The sequence below is a fragment of the Salmo salar genome, chromosome ssa05 (assembly GCF_905237065.1).
Source record: "Salmo salar chromosome ssa05, Ssal_v3.1, whole genome shotgun sequence".
Classification (NCBI taxonomy): Eukaryota; Metazoa; Chordata; class Actinopteri; order Salmoniformes; family Salmonidae; genus Salmo; species Salmo salar.
This window is the reverse complement of record NC_059446.1, coordinates 81,388,849-81,407,225: the sequence shown is the minus strand read 5'-3', so window position 1 is coordinate 81,407,225 and position 18,377 is coordinate 81,388,849. Positions and strand designations below refer to the sequence as shown.

Genomic DNA, 18,377 nt, shown 5'->3' with positions numbered 1-18,377 from the left:
TGAGCTTGGCTTTGTATTTCCCCACCGTGTAACCGAGGAGGACACGAAGGCTAAGCTTGGCTTTGTATTTCCCCACCGTGTGACCCAGGAGGACACGAAGGCTGAGCTTGGCTTTGTATTTCCCCACCGTGTGACGCTGACTGTAGGGCGTTATTGGGTTGTTTCAGAAGATTTAGCTGATTTGGAGAAAACCTCAAGCCCAACTTTTAGAACAACATTGCAATATTATTCAAATTGATTTAAGAGTTTGTAATTTGGAATGTTTTCTTTTGGTGCTCTAAGTTACTATTAAATGTGTTTCTGGCATTGAGAAATAGGTGCAACACTCATTAATATGAATATGAATCGACATGTTTTCTGTTCTGTGCTGTTTGTGTGTCTTGCTCTTTGCAAAACGCTGGTCAGTTGGTCTTAGGAAGCTTTTGTAGGCCCGCGGATCAATTTTACAAAACAAAATAAGAAAATAAATCTGGGTCTTAATTTACTGTTGAGAGTTAGAATAGTTGAGAAAACAAGGTGCTATTTCTAAATGTGGTTGTGCATCAGCAGTTATTCTCTTGTTATGTCAGTCACTGACAGTCACTCAATTAGCCCATGTCCCCTAACCTTTTTAGATTGGTAAGTTAGTCTAACCAGCTATCTAAACTTGTAGTAATCATGGTCGAATTACCGACCACTCTAAAGCTTAAAAATGTCACTTAGGGCCCCCAAAAGTCTAGGGCCGGCTCTGACTGCATGTGTTTGTATGGATGAGGGTACGCAGACCCGTGAGCCACTGGGGCCCTTCATGATGAGTTCCGATTTTTTGTGTCCCCCACCCTAATGAAAGTTGCCTGTCCCTGTAATAGAGCATTGTGACTTTAAATCAAATCACATCAAATAGTATTAGTCACATGCGCTGAATACAACAGGTGTAGACCTTACAGTAAAATGCTTACTAACAAGCTCGTTCCCAACGATGCACTTTAAATTTGAAAATAAAAACATAAGAGAAACTAGATGGTAATTTTCCGTGAAGAAACATTTGTTGTAGTCAAAGAAGTTTAAAACGTTGTTCTTAAGAGAAGCAGTGACATATAGTCAAAGTTAATTCTAATAAAATATCAGGTCTGATTACTATATAAACCTTATTCCTTTGGAGTGTGGGGCAGTTAGACCACCTTTCATCACAAATAACTACACTCTGACTAATACTTCTACTAAATAGGACTTTTAGCTTATTATTTGGGGAAAGAAATATGATGGTGCATCTAGTGGAAGAAGTTTAAAAGTGTGTTGCTGTTGAAGAATGTAGGCTGGTGTAGTAGAGGGAGGGACTGTTTTATACATGGTAGATAGTAACCTTCAGTGGGAGACTAGGTGGTAGTAGTGGTAAGTAGCCCAGAAGTACTGGTAGCAGCACATTGCAGTAGTAAAAGTGGATGTTTTAGATAGGTAGGCCATGGGTTAGCTATAGTAAATGAGGTCGCTAATTTGGTTAGTTAGTTGTTATAGCGGGTTAGTTTAATGAGTTGGGGTGAGCTGTATGCCTCCCCCAGTGCTATAATTTGGTTAATTAGTTGTTATAGTGGGTTAGTTTAATGAGTCGGGGTGAGCTGTATGCCTCCCCCAGTGCTATAATTTGGTTAGTTAGTTGTTATAGCGGGTTAGTTTAATGAGTCGGGGTGAGCTGTATGCCTCCCCCAGTGCTATAATTTGGTTAGTTAGTTGTTATAGCGGGTTAGTTTAATGAGTCGGGGTGAGCTGTATGCCTCCCCCAGTGCTATAATTTGGTTAGTTAGTTGTTATAGCGGGTTAGTTTAATGAGTCGGGGTGAGCTGTATGCCTCCCCCAGTGCTAGAATTTGGTTAGTTAGTTGTTATAGCGGGTTAGTTTAATGAGTCGGGGTGAGCTGTATGCCTCCCCCAGTGCTAGAATTTGGTTAGTTAGTTGTTATAGCGGGTTAGTTTAATGAGTCGGGGTGAGCTGTATGCCTCCCCCAGTGCTATAATTTGGTTAGTTAGTTGTTATAGCGGGTTAGTTTAATGAGTCGGGGTGAGCTGTATGCCTCCCCCAGTGCTATAATTTGGTTAGTTAGTTGTTATAGCGGGTTAGTTTAATGAGTCGGGGTGAGCTGTATGCCTCCCCCAGTGCTATAATTTGGTTAGTTAGTTGTTATAGCGGGTTAGTTTAATGAGTCGGGGTGAGCTGTATGCCTCCCCCAGTGCTATAATTTGGTTAGTTAGCTGTTATAGCGGGTTAGTTTAATGAGTCGGGGTGAGCTGTATGCCTCCCCCAGTGCTATAATTTGGTTAGTTAGCTGTTATAGCGGGTTAGTTTAATGAGTCGGGGTGAGCTGTATGCCTCCCCAGTGCTATAATTTGGTTAGTTAGCTGTTATAGCGGGTTAGTTTAATGAGTCGGGGTGAGCTGTATGCCTCCCCCAGTGCTATAATTTGGTTAGTTAGCTGTTATAGCGGGTTAGTTTAATGAGTCGGGGTGAGCTGTATGCCTCCCCCAGTGCTATAATTTGGTTAGTTAGCTGTTATAGCGGGTTAGTTTAATGAGTCGGGGTGAGCTGTATGCCTCCCCCAGTGCTATAATTTGGTTAGTTAGCTGTTATAGCGGGTTAGTTTAATGAGTCGGGGTGAGCTGTATGCCTCCCCCAGTGCTATAATTTGGTTAGTTAGTTGTTATAGCGGGTTAGTTTAATGAGTCGGGGTGAGCTGTATGCCTCCCCCAGTGCTATAATTTGGTTAGTTAGTTGTTATAGCGGGTTAGTTTAATGAGTCGGGGTGAGCTGTATGCCTCCCCCAGTGCTATAATTTGGTTAGTTAGTTGTTATAGCGGGTTAGTTTAATGAGTCGGGGTGAGCTGTATGCCTCCCCCAGTGCTAGAATTTGGTTAGTTAGTTGTTATAGCGGGTTAGTTTAATGAGTCGGGGTGAGCTGTATGCCTCCCCCAGTGCTATAATTTGGTTAGTTAGTTGTTATAGCGGGTTAGTTTAATGAGTCGGGGTGAGCTGTATGCCTCCCCCAGTGCTATAATTTGGTTAGTTAGTTGTTATAGCGGGTTAGTTTAATGAGTCGGGGTGAGCTGTATGCCTCCCCCAGTGCTATAATTTGGTTAGTTAGTTGTTATAGCGGGTTAGTGTAATGAGTCGGGGTGAGCTGTATGCCTCCCCCAGTGCTATAATTTGGTTAGTTAGTTGTGCTGTATGCCTCCCCCAGTGCTATAATTTGGTTAGTTAGTTGTTATAGCGGGTTAGTTTAATGAGTCGGGGTGAGCTGTATGCCTCCCCCAGTGCTATAATTTGGTTGGTAGAATATATTTCGATTCTGATTTCAGATTTAAATAGCAGAGAAGTAGATTAAGTTTTTATGTACGTTTTGGGGAAATCGGTCAATTCTGAAAACACACGTTTATATTAACAGTGTTGCACATTTCATGTAGCCTAATTTGGGCCAGCTAAAAGCCTTACCACCGATCATGCAACATTGTGGACTAAACGTTCAAATCCTGTTGCTGCAGGATTATTTTGCTTCGGCAATACTGGTCAAATGTAGATCCTACATCTGTATGTGTAAGACATTGCAACTGAGACTAACTGGTATCAGGCTTTGAATTATGAAACACCATGAACGATACCGAGACGCAACTGAAAATGGATGGTTCACTCAGTAGGCTTTGTACACTAATTGAGCAGACTGACAGAGATGAATTTGTTGTGTTGAGATGTGCACAGGAGAGCACTCGTATAGGATCCCAGAGCCCATCATGTGACTAATTACCTTGATTGTTGTTATCCAATTAGGCGGTTCATAATTGATGCTCCGCCAAGTTAATATTTGCATAATTAGAACATCTTGTTTTTTTTACCCATTTCAGATTCATGTAAATGCTTTCAAGGATGAAATGAGGTGTCATCATCCTAGAAAATCAGATTAGATTCAGCAATTTGTCTTTTGCACTTTTTGAATTTCAAAGCATAGATTTGTGATTTGTTTGGCATTTTTCTTTGAAATGCTTGTAATTAGTGGGAGTGATGGGAGGAGAGGGTGGCAGAGACAGATAGAGTTTCTGCTTTCACAGGATGCAGCTGATCTTATTGTCATGACTCATTATTGGGCTGTGGTGTCAGAGGCTCCTGGTGTGGATGTGTCTATGAGTCATCTGATAGGATGCTGATGAATGACTCTTCTAAGGAATAGTAATGTTTACAGTTGACTTTATGTTGAGAGTCAATCCAAGCACATACTGTATGATCATTTAGTTCTGTTGATGATTTTTTGGTAATCACTATTTGTAGGTGTAGCCTTATAATTGATAAGGATGTTCACTTTTTCATACCCTCAGTCTTTATTTGTTGTTAGTAACTTTCTTCTGCCAAGACATGTAGGAGTCCTTACCCTTTGTATCTCTCTCTCTCTCTCTACTCTCTAAGGCTAAACCACTAAGGAAACTGATTCAGCAGACCTTCAAACAATTTGCCAACCTAAACGATGAACAGAGCATTCACAAGTTCTTTGAGATCTTGTCTCCCATTTACAGATTCGACAAGGAATGTTTTAAATGTGCCCTTGGGGTAAGTAGGCTAGTGATAGACATTTCACTATCCCACTGTGATAACGGTTGGCTGTCCTCAGGGAAACCCTGGCTGGCAGGGTTCCAGACAGGAAGAGCTCAGCTCAGTAGCCTTCATGATGTGTTTCACAGTGACACCTGCTGGGCATGACAAACACTGTTGCTTCTTTCATCTGTCTGTCTGTCCATCTCTCTCTCTCTCTCTCTCTCTCTCTGTCTGTCTGTCTGTCCTGCCTGTCTCTATGTCCATCTCTCTGTCTGTCTTCTAGTCCAGTTGGATTATCTCTGTGGAGCTTGCCATTGGACCTGAGGAGGGCATCAGCTACCTGACAGACAAAGGATCGACTGTGAGTACTGCTGAGTTATCAAGGCTTTCTTTATTCACCTTTTATTCACATTCTTCTGTACATTTTGTAGAATTGCATTTCCTACCCAATTCAGGTCTTATTCAGTCGTTCAGTGACGTTCAGGCTAGCCAGGAAGATGACTACCACCATGGATGTTTCATTCTGTGCTTTCTGTTCTGTCCGTGTGTTCAGCCGACACATCTGGCCAACTTCACCCAGGTACAGACCATCCAGTACTCCAGCACAGAGGACAAGGTGCGCCAGGGGATGCTGCTGCTCAATGTGGCTGGAGCCCCTGAGGTACAGTGTGTGTCTGTGTGTGTGTGTGTGAGCGTGTGTGTATGAATTCAGTAACATGCCCTGCAGTGGCCCCAGTGAAGTTATTTCCAGCACCCCTGATACTAGCAAAACATACTCCTCCCTGCATGGGTTCTTTGATGGTGTGTGTGTGTGTGTGTGTGTGTGTGTGTGTGTGTGTGTGTGTGTGTGTGTGTGTGTGTGTGTGTGTGTGTGTGTGTGTGTTCGTCCTCTCACTTCTCTCCTTTGATGTGCTGTGCTTTGTCCTAACTGGAGGTCTCAGCTGGAGGAGGTAGCCCTGCTGATGAAGCCTCGTTGTTGACTGTCTGACTGACTGTCTGACTGTGTCTGTTTGACTGTGTCTGTCTGTGTGTGTCTGCAGCCTCTGACGGTGACCACAGCGTCTCTGAACACGGCAGAGAACATGGCTGACCTGATAGACGGATACTGTCGCCTGGTCAACGGAGTCTCCCAGTCCTTCATCGTCCGTGTTCAAAAGGGTACGCTAACACTGCTCCTGACACCTTTACACTGAGTGGAGGGGTTTTACACACACCCACAATAACAACAGGATCTGGATAAAAACAAGGCCGAAACAGAGAAAGAGGGAATGTCTGAAAAACAGTGAGCAGACATTCCCCTTTTCCTCTATGTAGTGGAAGTTCAGACTGACAGCCATGCTGCTGTGTTGTGTACTGTGGACAATGGACTTGACTGTGTTAGAGAAGTGGTGGAAAGAGCTCCAGACTCCACTGCACTGAGGCTGGATTGTAGTGTCACAGATTGATAGATGTAATAGGATTTATTTGACCTTTATTTATACAGGTATGTCTATGAAGAACACATTCTTATTTACAATAACGACCTGTCAAACACATCAATAAATAACAATTACACCATGCACGTCTATACACACATCAACTACACAATACACGTCTATTCACACATCAATTACACAATACACATCTATATACACATCAGTTACACAATACACATCTATATACACATCAATTACACCATGCACGTCTATACACACATCAACTACACAATACACGTCTATTCACACATCAATTACACAATACACATCTATATACACATCAGTTACACAATACACATCTATATACACATCAATTACACAATACACATTTATATACACATCAATTACACAATACACATTTATATACACATAAATTACACAATACACATTTATATACACATCAATTACACAATATACATCTATATACACATTAATTACACAATACACATCTGTATACACATCAATTACACAATACACATCTATATACACATCAATTACACAATACACATCTATATACACATCAATTACACAATGCACATCTATATACACATCAATTACACAATACACATCTATATACACATCAATTACAAAATACACATTTATATACACAACAATTACACAATACATGTCTATATTCACATCAATTACACAATACACAAAAAGCAAACCCAAAACCCAAAAAGTAAAACATAATCATATGAAACAAACACATTCTTCAGTAAGTTAGCCCACATTCATCCACGACTTCATATGTTTTGTAATCGATTTTCATTTGAGATTATAGATGTGGTATTAATGTTGTAATAGCATCATGTTTTTCCAGGAAGTCAGCCCAGTAATAAACACATGGCTTTATGAGAGGGAGTTATAGAGCTGTTGAGGGACTGCCATTTCATTTCTCCACTCCATTTCTCCAGTCATTTGGAAAGCTGAACGCAAAAAATCTAATTGCCTGGAAACAGCTTTCACGACTATTCATTTCACTCAAGGAATTCCGTCTTTTTAAAACATGAATGAATTCACAAGGGAGAAAGAAGTATCCATTCAAGGCATAGGCTTTTGGGGGCTCTTCTCTGCTTTAGGCTCATATATGAAAGAATGTTACATATTTGATGTCTAATATTATTAAATGATATTAATAATGATGAATGTGGGCATTAGGATGGATGCTGTTTATGGACTGTAACGTTACTGCTAACCCTACATCTAACTGCCTCTGACTATCACCAACAGAGGGAGAGAGAGCTCTACCTTCCATCCCAAAGTCCACCCCAAAGTAAGTTCATGTCTCTCTCTCTCTCCTCTCTCTACTCTATATCTCTCCTCTCTCTCTACTCTCTCTCCTCTCTCTCTCTCCTCTCTCTCCTCTCTCCTCTATATCTCGCTCCTCTCTATCGCTCTCCTCTCTATATCTCTCCTCTCTATATCTCTCCTCTCTCTCTCTCTCATCTGGAATGTTTCTTCCAGGCAGCATATCAGGTTTCAGTCAGGTGCTCTGAAAACCAACACAAGCCTTGCTCCCCACCTACCGCTTCTTTTTGGCAGAATCATGAGGAATCTATCTGACCCTGTTTAGAGTTCCTGTCTCCGACCCGCCCATCTGACCCCCTACCCCCCTTTAACCATATCCTCTTGGAAGTGCTGAAGGGCCTACTTATCGGGATCCCCCCTGCAGCACCCCTGTCAAACATGCCCTGCCAGTGAATGGAATGGTCCTGGGACTGTCTATAACAGAGCCCAGTCATAGTGCCACAGTGTGGACAGGCCAGTCTGTCTTTCTGTTCTGTTGTCTGGTGACTGGAGAAACAATCCTTTCACAGGGAAATGTACAGCATTCATCTGTTCAAACCTTTATTCCACAGAGTCTCCAACCATGAGAAACGTCTGGATGGGGGGGTCCGGACACGGGTCGCATGTGTCTCAGGTAGGACCTTCTCACTCTCTCTTTCTCTTTTCACGTCTCCTGGGTTCAGTGTCAGATGAGGTTCAGTATCAGATGAGGTTCAGTATCAGATGAGGTTTGGTGTCAGATGAGGTTTGGGGTCAGATGAGGTTGGGGATCAGATGAGGTTTGGGGTCAGATGAGGTTTGGTGTCAGATGAGGGTTGGAGTCAGATGAGGTTTGGTATTGTACTGGGACTGTGAAGCTGTTGATACATTGTCTTGTTGGGCTTTGCCATGATAACGAAACAGCTTTCCACACAGAAGCCTTTACTGAAATCAGTATCAGCCATGTTAACTATCCCATAATTCACTGGTTTATTAGTGCATGCAGTGGTGACAGACAGGATGCAGAGATGTCAGTAGAATACTTGTGATGATTGACAGCCCATCAGTCAGCTAGATGTCTGACATGTACTTTGATATGAGCACTCTGATGCACCGGTGGAGTTGAACACATAGTATGAGTAGAATAGTGAAAGTAGATATTGCTCCCTCTTCCTACACAATGTTCACCACATCCTAGTGGGCTGTTGAAGCACCATACGGCACCACAAGCTAGTTACATTACATGTTATAGTCTTCTGGTCCTATCTGGCGATGCCTAGTTAGAGTCCCAAATGGGATCCTATCCCCTTTATAGGGCACTATTTTTTACCCATAGGGATCCGGTCAAACGTAGTGCACTATATACAGTAGGGGATAGTGTGTCATTTAGACATATCCCTAATCATTGTCCCGTTAGAGTGCCCTGCTGGGGACACAGCTCTATGACTGCTGCACCACGACAGAACTACCGGAGGAGCTTTTTCTATCCTTGTTGAAGGTTTACTGTCACACGTGTGAAGGAAAGCACGTAAACTGCAGACAACATGGTGTGTCCCAAACATGGCACAACAGCAGAGCTTGTACATTGGTTAAGAAACAAGACGTTTTTTTTAGACGTGACCCCATCCACCAAACACGGTTGAGGCAGACCAGAGAACATTCCTGAATTGTCTTTTTGTGGTTGTGTAAGGGCATAACATAGAAGAGTGATGTTGTTTGTTGGTTATCTAGCTGATATGCTGGTGCATTCTGGCCTAGATTTAGGTTCACATTTTTTGGGGGGTTTTAATTAATTGGCACCTGTAAAACATCACAATGAATCAACCATCAGCCTGTTATCAGACGGCTCTGTAAAACATCACTATGACTCAACCATCAGTCTGTTATCAGACGGCTCTGTAAAACATCACAATGAATCAACCATCAGTCTGTTATCAGACGGCTCTGTAAAACATCACAATGAATCAACCATCAGTCTGTTATCAGACGGCTCTGTAAAACATCACAATGAATCAACCATCAGTCTGTTATCAGACGGCTCTGTAAAACATCACAATGAATCAACCATCAGTCTGTTATCAGACGGCTCTGTAAAACATCACAATGAATCAACCATCAGTCTGTTATCAGACGGCTCTGTAAAACATCACAATGAATCAACCATCAGTCTGTTATCAGACGGCTCTGTAAAACATCACAATGAATCAACCATCAGTCTGTTATCAGACGGCTCTGTAAAACATCACAATGAATCAACCATCAGCCTGTTATCAGACGGCTCTGTAAAACATCACAATGAATCAACTATCAGCCTGTTATCAGACGGCTCTGTAAAACATCACAATGAATCAACCATCAGTCTGTTATCAGACGGCTCTGTAAAACATCACTATGACTCAACTATCAGCCTGTTATCAGACGGCTCTGTAAAACATCACAATGAATCAACCATCAGTCTGTTATCAGACGGCTCTGTAAAACATCACTATGACTCAACTATCAGCCTGTTATCAGACGGCTCTGTAAAACATCACAATGAATCAACCATCAGTCTGTTATCAGACGGCTCTGTAAAACATCACAATGAATCAACCATCAGTCTGTTATCAGACGGCTCTGTAAAACATCACAATGAATCAACCATCAGCCTGTTATCAGACGGCTCTGTAAAACATCACAATGAATCAACCATCAGTCTGTTATCAGACGGCTCTGTAAAACATCACTATGAATCAACCATCAGTCTGTTATCAGACGGCTCTGTAAAACATCACAATGAATCAACCATCAGTCTGTTATCAGACGGCTCTGTAAAACATCACAATGAATCAACCATCAGTCTGTTATCAGACGGCTCTGTAAAACATCACTATGACTCAACCATCAGTCTGTTATCAGACGGCTCTGTAAAACATCACAATGAATCAACCATCAGTCTGTTATCAGACGGCTCTGTAAAACATCACAATGAATCAACCATCAGTCTGTTATCAGACGGCTCTGTAAAACATCACAATGAATCAACCATCAGGACCAGACCAGGCCAATGGCACAAATTACACCCAAGGTTCCATTTCACCAGCCAGCCAAGTACTGTCTGGCTCTGGCAATACATCCTCACCCCACAGCACCTCATCTATCAACTTAACACTGTGTCAGTGGGCACAGGCCTGTGTGTGTGTGTGTGTGTGTGTGTGTGTGTGTGTGTGTGTGTGTGTGTGTGTGTGTGTGTGTGTGTGTGTGTGTGTGTGTGTGTGTGTGTGTGTGTGTGTGTGTGTGGACGTGTTTAACTATTTAACTAATAGTAAACAAACAAACATTTGAACAACTGGGGGCATTTTGTTAGTCGCCACAAGGTCAAATGCTATTTCCAGGAGGTTTAGGGTTAAGATTAGACTTAGTGTTAGAATTACGTTAAGGGTTAGGAGCTTGGTTTTTGGGTTAAGGTTAGGGTACGGATTATTATAAATATTGTTATATATATATTTTATTTAACTAGGCAAGTCAGTTAAGAACAAATTCTTATTTACAATGACAGCCTACCAGGGAACTGCCTTGTTCAGGAGCAGAACTACAGATTTTTACCTTGTCAGCTCAGGGATTCAATCCAGCAACCTTTCAGTTACTAGTCCAACACTCTAACCACTAGGCTACCTGCCACCCCAGGGGTTAGGGGTTAGGGAAAATAGGATTTTGAATGGTACTGAATTGTGTGTCCCCACAAGGTAACTGTAGCTATGCAAGACTGTGTGTGTGTGTGTGTGTGTGTGTGTGTGTGTGTGTGTGTGTGTGTGTGTGTGTGTGTGTGTGTGTGTGTGTGTGTGTGTGTGTGTCCTCTCCTTCCTATCTCTCCAGTTTAAATGTCACTGAGCTCTTCCCCCAGTCTCTGGCCCGTATCACAGTAGAATGTTAATGACTACTGGGTGAGTGTCAAATAAAGAGCTGATTGAGAGGGTGGATGGAGCAGGGAGGAGCAGGGTGGAGCAGGGTAGAGCAGGGGACAGACAGGCCTGTGTGCATATGGTCCCATTGACAGAGCACACTCAGAACAAATAGAGAGATGCTTGTGTGGAACTCGAGTCCCCCCATATGATCATGATGGTACTGGGGAGAAGTCTTGTTGTGGCACCCTATTCCCTATATAATGGCACCCTATTCCCAATATAGTGCACTACTTTGGACCCTGGTTGAAAGTAGTGCACTACATAGGGAATAAGGTTCTGAAGACCCATGCTAGATAGGCTCAGGCATCACTGTAGTTGAATGTATTGTCATGTTGTATAACTCTCTTATTCTCTTGTCATTATAACACGATACGGTTGTAAGGTTCAGTTGATATAGTTCTGATGCAGAATGTTTAGATGAACGTTGGCTCCGTCTCTTAGATATAGTTCTGATGCAGAATGTTTAGATGAACGTTGGCTCCGTCTCTTAGATATAGTTCTGATGCAGAATGTTTAGATGAACGTTGGCTCCGTCTCTTAGATATAGTTCTGATGCAGAATGTTTAGATGAACGTTGGCTCCATCTCTTAGATATAGTTCTGATGCAGAATGTTTAGATGAACGTTGGCTCCGTCTCTTAGATATATTTCTGATGCAGAATGTTTAGATGAACGTTGGCTCCGTCTCTTAGAAGTGTTTGTTTTCCTCTCTTCTCTGAGTGGTCATGGACTTTGTATGACCCTGATAAAATGAAATCTCTCTGCAGACTTTGTATGACCCTGATAAAATGAAATCTCTCTGCAGACTTGGAATGACCCTGATAAAAATGACCCTGATAAAATGTAATCTCTCTACAGACTTTGTATGACCCTGATAAAATGAAATCTCTCTGCAGACTTTGTATGACCCTGATAAAATGAAATCTCTCTGCAGACTTTGTATGACCCTGATAAAATGAAATCTCTCTGCAGACTTTGTATGACCCTGATAAAATGAAATCTCTCTGCAGACTTTGTATGACCCTGATAAAATGAAATCTCTCTGCAGACTTTGTATGACCCTGATAAAATGAAATATCTCTGCAGACTTTGTATGACCCTGATAAAATGAAATATCTCTGCGGACTTTGTATGACCCTGATAAAATGAAATCTCTCTGCAGACTTGGAATGACCCTGATAAAAATGACCCTGATAAAATGAAATCTCTCTTTAGACTTTTTATGAACAGGATAAAATGTAATCTCACTGCAGACTTTGTATGACCCTGATAAAATGAAATCTCTCTACAGACTTTGTATGACCCTGATAAAATGAAATCTCTCTACAGACTTTGTATGACCCTGATAAAATGAAATCTCTCTACAGACTTTGTATGACCCTGATAAAATGAAATCTCTCTACAGACTTTGTATGACCCTGATAAAATGAAATATCTCTGCAGACTTTGTATGACCCTGATAAAATGAAATATCTCTGCGGACTTTGTATGACCCTGATAAAATGAAATCTCTCTGCAGACTTGGAATGACCCTGATAAAAATGACCCTGATAAAATGAAATCTCTCTTTAGACTTTTTATGAACAAGATAAAATGTAATCTCACTGCAGACTTTGTATGACCCTGATAAAATGAAATCTCTTTACAGACTTTGTATGACCCTGATAAAATGAAATCTCTCTACAGACTTTGTATGACCCTGATAAAATGAAATCTCTCTGCAGAGGATGAAACAAAATAATTCAGCTCAGCACAAAAACTGCACCAGGACTTCCATTCCAATGTTGTTCAACTAACTGAGATGCTCTCTGAAGTTACATTTAGAAGTTACACTTCCCCTAAACCTTTCGTTTCTCTGTCATTTGTGTGTGTGTGTGTGTGTGTGTGTGTGTGTGTGTGTGTGTGTGTGTGTGTGTGTGTGTGTGTGTGTGTGTGTGTGTGTGTGTGTGTGTGTGTGTGTGTGTGTGTGTGTGTGTGTGTGTTACTGACTTGGAAGCCTCTTACTATCAACACCCTTATCAACGTCTGGGGGAATCCCCTGAGAGATAATAAGAAGTGGCTTCTACTTGGTTTTCACCTTTAAACTCGCTATTTTGCTGTCAACTTTCTCTAAGAGGGCCAGTAAACATGCCCTAACCCGTGTTTTTCACCTCTCTCGCTCTCTTTCTCGCTCTCCCTCTCTCTCTAACCTGTGCATACTACCTACGTGGATTTGCAGGGGATTTAAGTGGGGACGGTAAAGTTCAACCTCTTATCAACTTTCTTTTCCTCAGTTCCTAATGTGTTATTAAACATAGGGCTTCTACAATGATCTGTGGTGTCCTCATTATGGTTAGAATGGGTCATATTATTCTGTCACTCTGTCTGTCCATTTTCCTAAATGTTCTAGTCATTTTTGAGTAACCCTTGTCTCGAGTCTTTTTTTCCTTCATTAATAATGACACACTATCATAGCATTTCACAGCTTTTTAACACTAGTCCTGAGTCAAATCAAATCATTTGACTTATCAGCAGCTTTTTTTCTTTATCTCAGGCTGCAAAAAGCAGGGCTGTCTCAACATTCCTCTGTGGGTTATCTTTTCCTGGAAACTTTTGCTTCTTCCTTAAAATCACAGCAGTCAGGATAGACAGGCTCACCCAATGACTCTGGAGTTACCCATGACTCTATCTGTTTTTCCTAAAGAAGTTTCTCTGGGGGGAAAAACTCCTCCTCATCCCTCCTCCCCTCCTCCCCTCACTCAAATACCACTGCTGCTATTGGAGCACAGCTCAGACCTGAGGAACATGGTGGGAGAACGCACAGGGAGGCACATCATAGAGCTGGGCTGTTTGTCATATGTGTGGAGGGGGGGTTGTTGTTAAGGGTTAACAACTTTGAAATGGTGGGGTTTTGGTAAAGGTACTTTATTGTACTAAAGGTAAGTTAAGTACAAGTCTAGACGTAGTTAAACAAATTAAAGCCTAGCCTAACTCCTGTCTGTCATGTTGGGCTATCCTGCTTAGAGTCAGAATGCTGCTGTTCATTGTCCTCACCTCTCTATCTCTCTCTCTCAAACTGTTGGGCTCACCATGTGTCGCTCTCTTTTTCCCCCAGAGACAGACGACTATGCGGAGATCATAGATGATGAGGATACCTACACCATGCCCTCCAGTGAGTACCGTAGCATCTGTCACACAGGGAGTAAGCAAGGGACCATGTGCTGAGGAGGATGGAGGGAGGCAGCGACAGGCAGCTGTGCTGGGTTTTAGAGTGGCTCTTAGTGGTGAGCTGCAGACCACACTCCCCTGAAAGACCAGATGTTTTCTCCAGACCCCGTGTGCCTTTGATCGTGGCCTCTAGTGTACAGCTTTAACCCAGTTTGGAGAAGTGTGCCCCACTTTCTGATTGGTTGTTGTTACCACATTCTGCCTTCCTGGGGTCATTGAGACTGGAGTTCTCTGAAAGCATCAAAGCTACAGGGGTCAAGTTGGTGTTAGGCGTCTTTCAGTTCATCATTTTTATTTTTAGAGTTCAGTTTTTTGCTACCATTTTGTAGCAGTTTTATTTAGATTATTCTTCACTTAACTAGTATTCAGAGGCAATAATGTTTCTCAATTATTTTAGGTTAATCTTTATTGTAAATATTACTGTTGATAGAGAGTAGTTCACAAATAGCTATAATCATATTTACATGGGGAAAGCCCAACACAGAGTGCATGAGGTGGATCTGTCGATCACTGTTAGTAGAATGAGCTGGCTGTGACTGTGTCTTCTGCTGCTTATTCAAACAGTTTCCTCTCAACATTTCATTTTTCATGACATATCTGTCCTTTGTCCTACACTCTTCAGGAAAAAAAGGTGCTGCAGTTGAAGTCGGAAGTTTACATACACTTAGGTTGTAGTCATTAAAACTCGTTTTTCAACCACTCCACAAATTTCTTGTTAACCTCTTACATCTAAATGTTCCGCTAGCGGAACACCGCTCCAATATCCAATGATAGGGCGTGGCGCGAATTACAAATTCCTAAAAAATCCCAAAACTTTCATTTTTCAAATATATGACTATTTTACACCATTTTAAAGACAAGACTCTCCTTTATCTAACCACATTGTCCGATTTCAAAAAGGCTTTCAATGAAAGCAAAACATTAGATTATGTCAGGAGAGTACCCAGCCAGAAATAATCACACACCCATTTTTCAAGCTAGAATATAATGTCACAAAAACCAAAACCACAGCTAAATGCAGCACTAACCTTTGATGATCTTCACCAGATGACACTCCTAGGACATTATGTTATACAATACATGCATGTTTTGTTCAATCAAGTTCATATTTATATCAAAAACCAGCTTTTTACATTAGCATGTGACGTTCAGAACTAGCATACCCACCGAACACTTCCGGTGAATTTGCTAAATTACTCACGATAAACGTTCACAAAAAACATAACAATTATTTTAAGAATTATAGATACAGAACTCCTTTATGCAATCGGTGTCCGATTTTAAAATAGCTTTTCGGTGAAAGCACATTTTGAAATATTCTGAGTAGATAGCCCGGCCATCACAGACTAGCTATTTTGACACCCACCAAGTTTGGCACTCACCAAACTCAGATTTACTATAAGAAAAATTGGATTACCTTTGCTGTTCTTCGTCAGAATGCACTCCCAGGACTTCTAGTTTACACCCAATGTTGTTTTGGTTCCAAATAATCCATAGTTATATCCAAATAGCGGCGTTTTGTTCTTGCGTTCAAGACACTATCCGAAGGGTGACGCGCCGGCGCGTATCGTGACAAAACATTTCAAAATATTCCATTACCGTACTTCGAAGCATGTCAAACGCTGTTTAAAATCAATTTATATGCGATTTGTGTCGTAAAATAGCGATGATATTCCGACCGGGAGACGTCGTTTTCGTTCAAAGACTGAAAATGTAAAATGGACTCTTCACATGCACACGCGCTCCCATTTCATTGTTCTCAGATCAGCCACTATCCAAATGCGCTACTGTTTTTCAGCCAGGGACTGCAGAGTCATCATTCCCCGTTCTGGCGCCTTCTGAGAGCCTATGGGAGCCTTAGAAAATGTCACATTACAGCAGAGATCCTCTATTTTCCATAAAGAGGCAATAGAAGGCCAAGAAATGGTCAGAGAGGGCACTTCCTGTATGCAATCTTCTCAGGTTTTGGCCTGCCATATGAGTTCTGTTATACTCACAGACACCATTCAAACAGTTTTAGAAACTTTAAGGTGTTTTCTATCCAAATCAAACAATTATATGCATATTCTAGTTTCTGGGCAGGAGTAATAACCAGATTAAATCGGGTACGTTTTTTATCCGGCCGTGAAAATACTGCCCCCTATCCTAAACAGGTTAACAAACTATAGTTTTGGCAAGTCGGTTAGGACATTTACTTTGTGCATGACACAATTCATTTTTCCAACAATTGTTTACAGACAGATTATTTCACTGTATTACAATTCCAGTGGGTCAGAAGTTTACATACACTAAGTTGACTGTGCCTTTAAACAGCTTGGAAAATTCCAGAAAATGATGTTATGGCTGTAGAAGCTTCTGATAGGCTAATTGACATCATTTGAGTCAATCGGAGGTGTACCTGTGGATGTATTTCAAGGCCTACCTTCAAACCCTGTGCCTCTTTGCTTGACATCATGGGAAAATCAAAAGAAATCAGCCAAGACCTCCATCCACAAGTCTGGTTCATCCTTGGGAGCAATTTCCAAACGCCTGAAGGTACCACATTCATCTGTACAAACAATAGTACGCAAGTATAAACACCATGGGACCACACAGCCATCATACCGCTCAGGAAGGAGACGCGTTCTGTCTCCTAGAGATGAACGTACTTTGGAGCGAAAAGTGCAAATCAATCCCAGAACAAAAGCAAAGGACCTTGTGAAGATGCTGGAGGAAACAGGTACAAAAGTATCTATATCCACAGTATAACAAGTCCTATATCGACATAACCTGAAAGGCCGCTCAGTAAGGAAGAAGCCACTGCTCCAAAACCGCCATAAAAAAGCCAGACTACGGTTTGCAACTGCACATGGGGACAAAGATCGTACTTTTTGGAGAAATGTCCCCTGGTCTGATGAAACAAAAATAGAACTGTTTGGCCATAATGACCATCGTTACGTTTGGAGGAGAAATGGGGAGGCTTGCAAGCCGAAGAACACCATCCCAACCGTGAAGCACGGGGATGGCAGCATCATGTTGTGGGGGTGCTTTGCTGCAGGACGGACTGGTGAACTTCACAAAATAGATGGCATCATGAGGAAGGAACATTATGTGGATATATTGAAGCAACATCTCAAGACATCAGTCAGGAAGTTAAAGCTTGGTCGCAAATGGGTCTTCCAAATGGACAATGACCCCAACCAAACTTCCAAAGTTGTGGCAAAATGGCTTAAGGACAACAAAGTCAAGGTATTGGAGTGGCCATCACAAAGCCCTGACCTCAACTCTATAGAAAATGTGTGGGCAGAACTGAAAAAGTGTGTGCGAGCAAGGTGGCCTACAAACCTGACTCAGTTACACCAGCTCTGTCAGGAGGAATGGGCCAAAATTCACCCAACTTATTGTGGGAAGCTTGTGGAAGGCTACCCAAAACGTTTGACCCAAGTTAAACAGTTTAAAGGCAATGCTACCAAATACTAATTGAGTGTATGTAAACTTCTGACCCACTGTAAATGTGATGAAAGAAATAAAAGCTGAAATAAATCATTCTCTCTACTATTATTCTGACATTTCACATTCTTAAAATAAAGTGGTGATCCTAACTGACCTAAGACAGGGAAGTTTTACTCTGATTAAATGTCAGGAATTGTGAAAAACTGAGTTTAAATGTATTTGGCTAAGGTGTATGTAAACTTCCGACTTCAACTGTATGTAGAACCTAAAATGGTTCTTCGGTTGTCCCCATAGGAGAACCATAGGAGAACCCTTTGAATAACCCTAGGTTCTACCTGAAACCCCAAAAAGTGTTCTGCCTGGAACCAAAAAGGGTTCTCCTATGGGGACAGCTGAAGAACCCTTTTGGAACTATTTTTTCTAAGATTGTCCTCCACACGACTCCTTAGTTTATTTTGTATCGTAACAGTGGAGAAGTATTTAACATAGCCTGAAACACTAGC

General features: G+C 41.7%; 1 protein-coding gene across 11 annotated transcripts in view; it reads left to right on the top strand.

The window, feature by feature from the left end:
* LOC106606028 (focal adhesion kinase 1) overlaps positions 1-18,377 on the top strand; it is a 135,559-nt gene that overhangs the window by 70,822 nt on the left and 46,360 nt on the right. For 9 of the 11 annotated variants that reach the window (XM_045719121.1, XM_045719123.1, XM_045719122.1 and 6 more), the window contains 7 exons: positions 4,423-4,563; positions 4,832-4,909; positions 5,102-5,209; positions 5,589-5,706; positions 7,257-7,299; positions 7,886-7,947; positions 14,330-14,386. In XM_045719121.1, coding sequence (XP_045575077.1) covers positions 4,423-4,563; positions 4,832-4,909; positions 5,102-5,209; positions 5,589-5,706; positions 7,257-7,299; positions 7,886-7,947; positions 14,330-14,386 — 607 coding nt within the window. Of the gene's footprint in view, positions 1-4,422; positions 4,564-4,831; positions 4,910-5,101; positions 5,210-5,588; positions 5,707-7,256; positions 7,300-7,885; positions 7,948-13,999; positions 14,154-14,329; positions 14,387-18,377 lie in introns of those variants that run through there. The other 2 variants (XM_045719124.1, XM_045719125.1) reach the window with 2 other exon arrangements.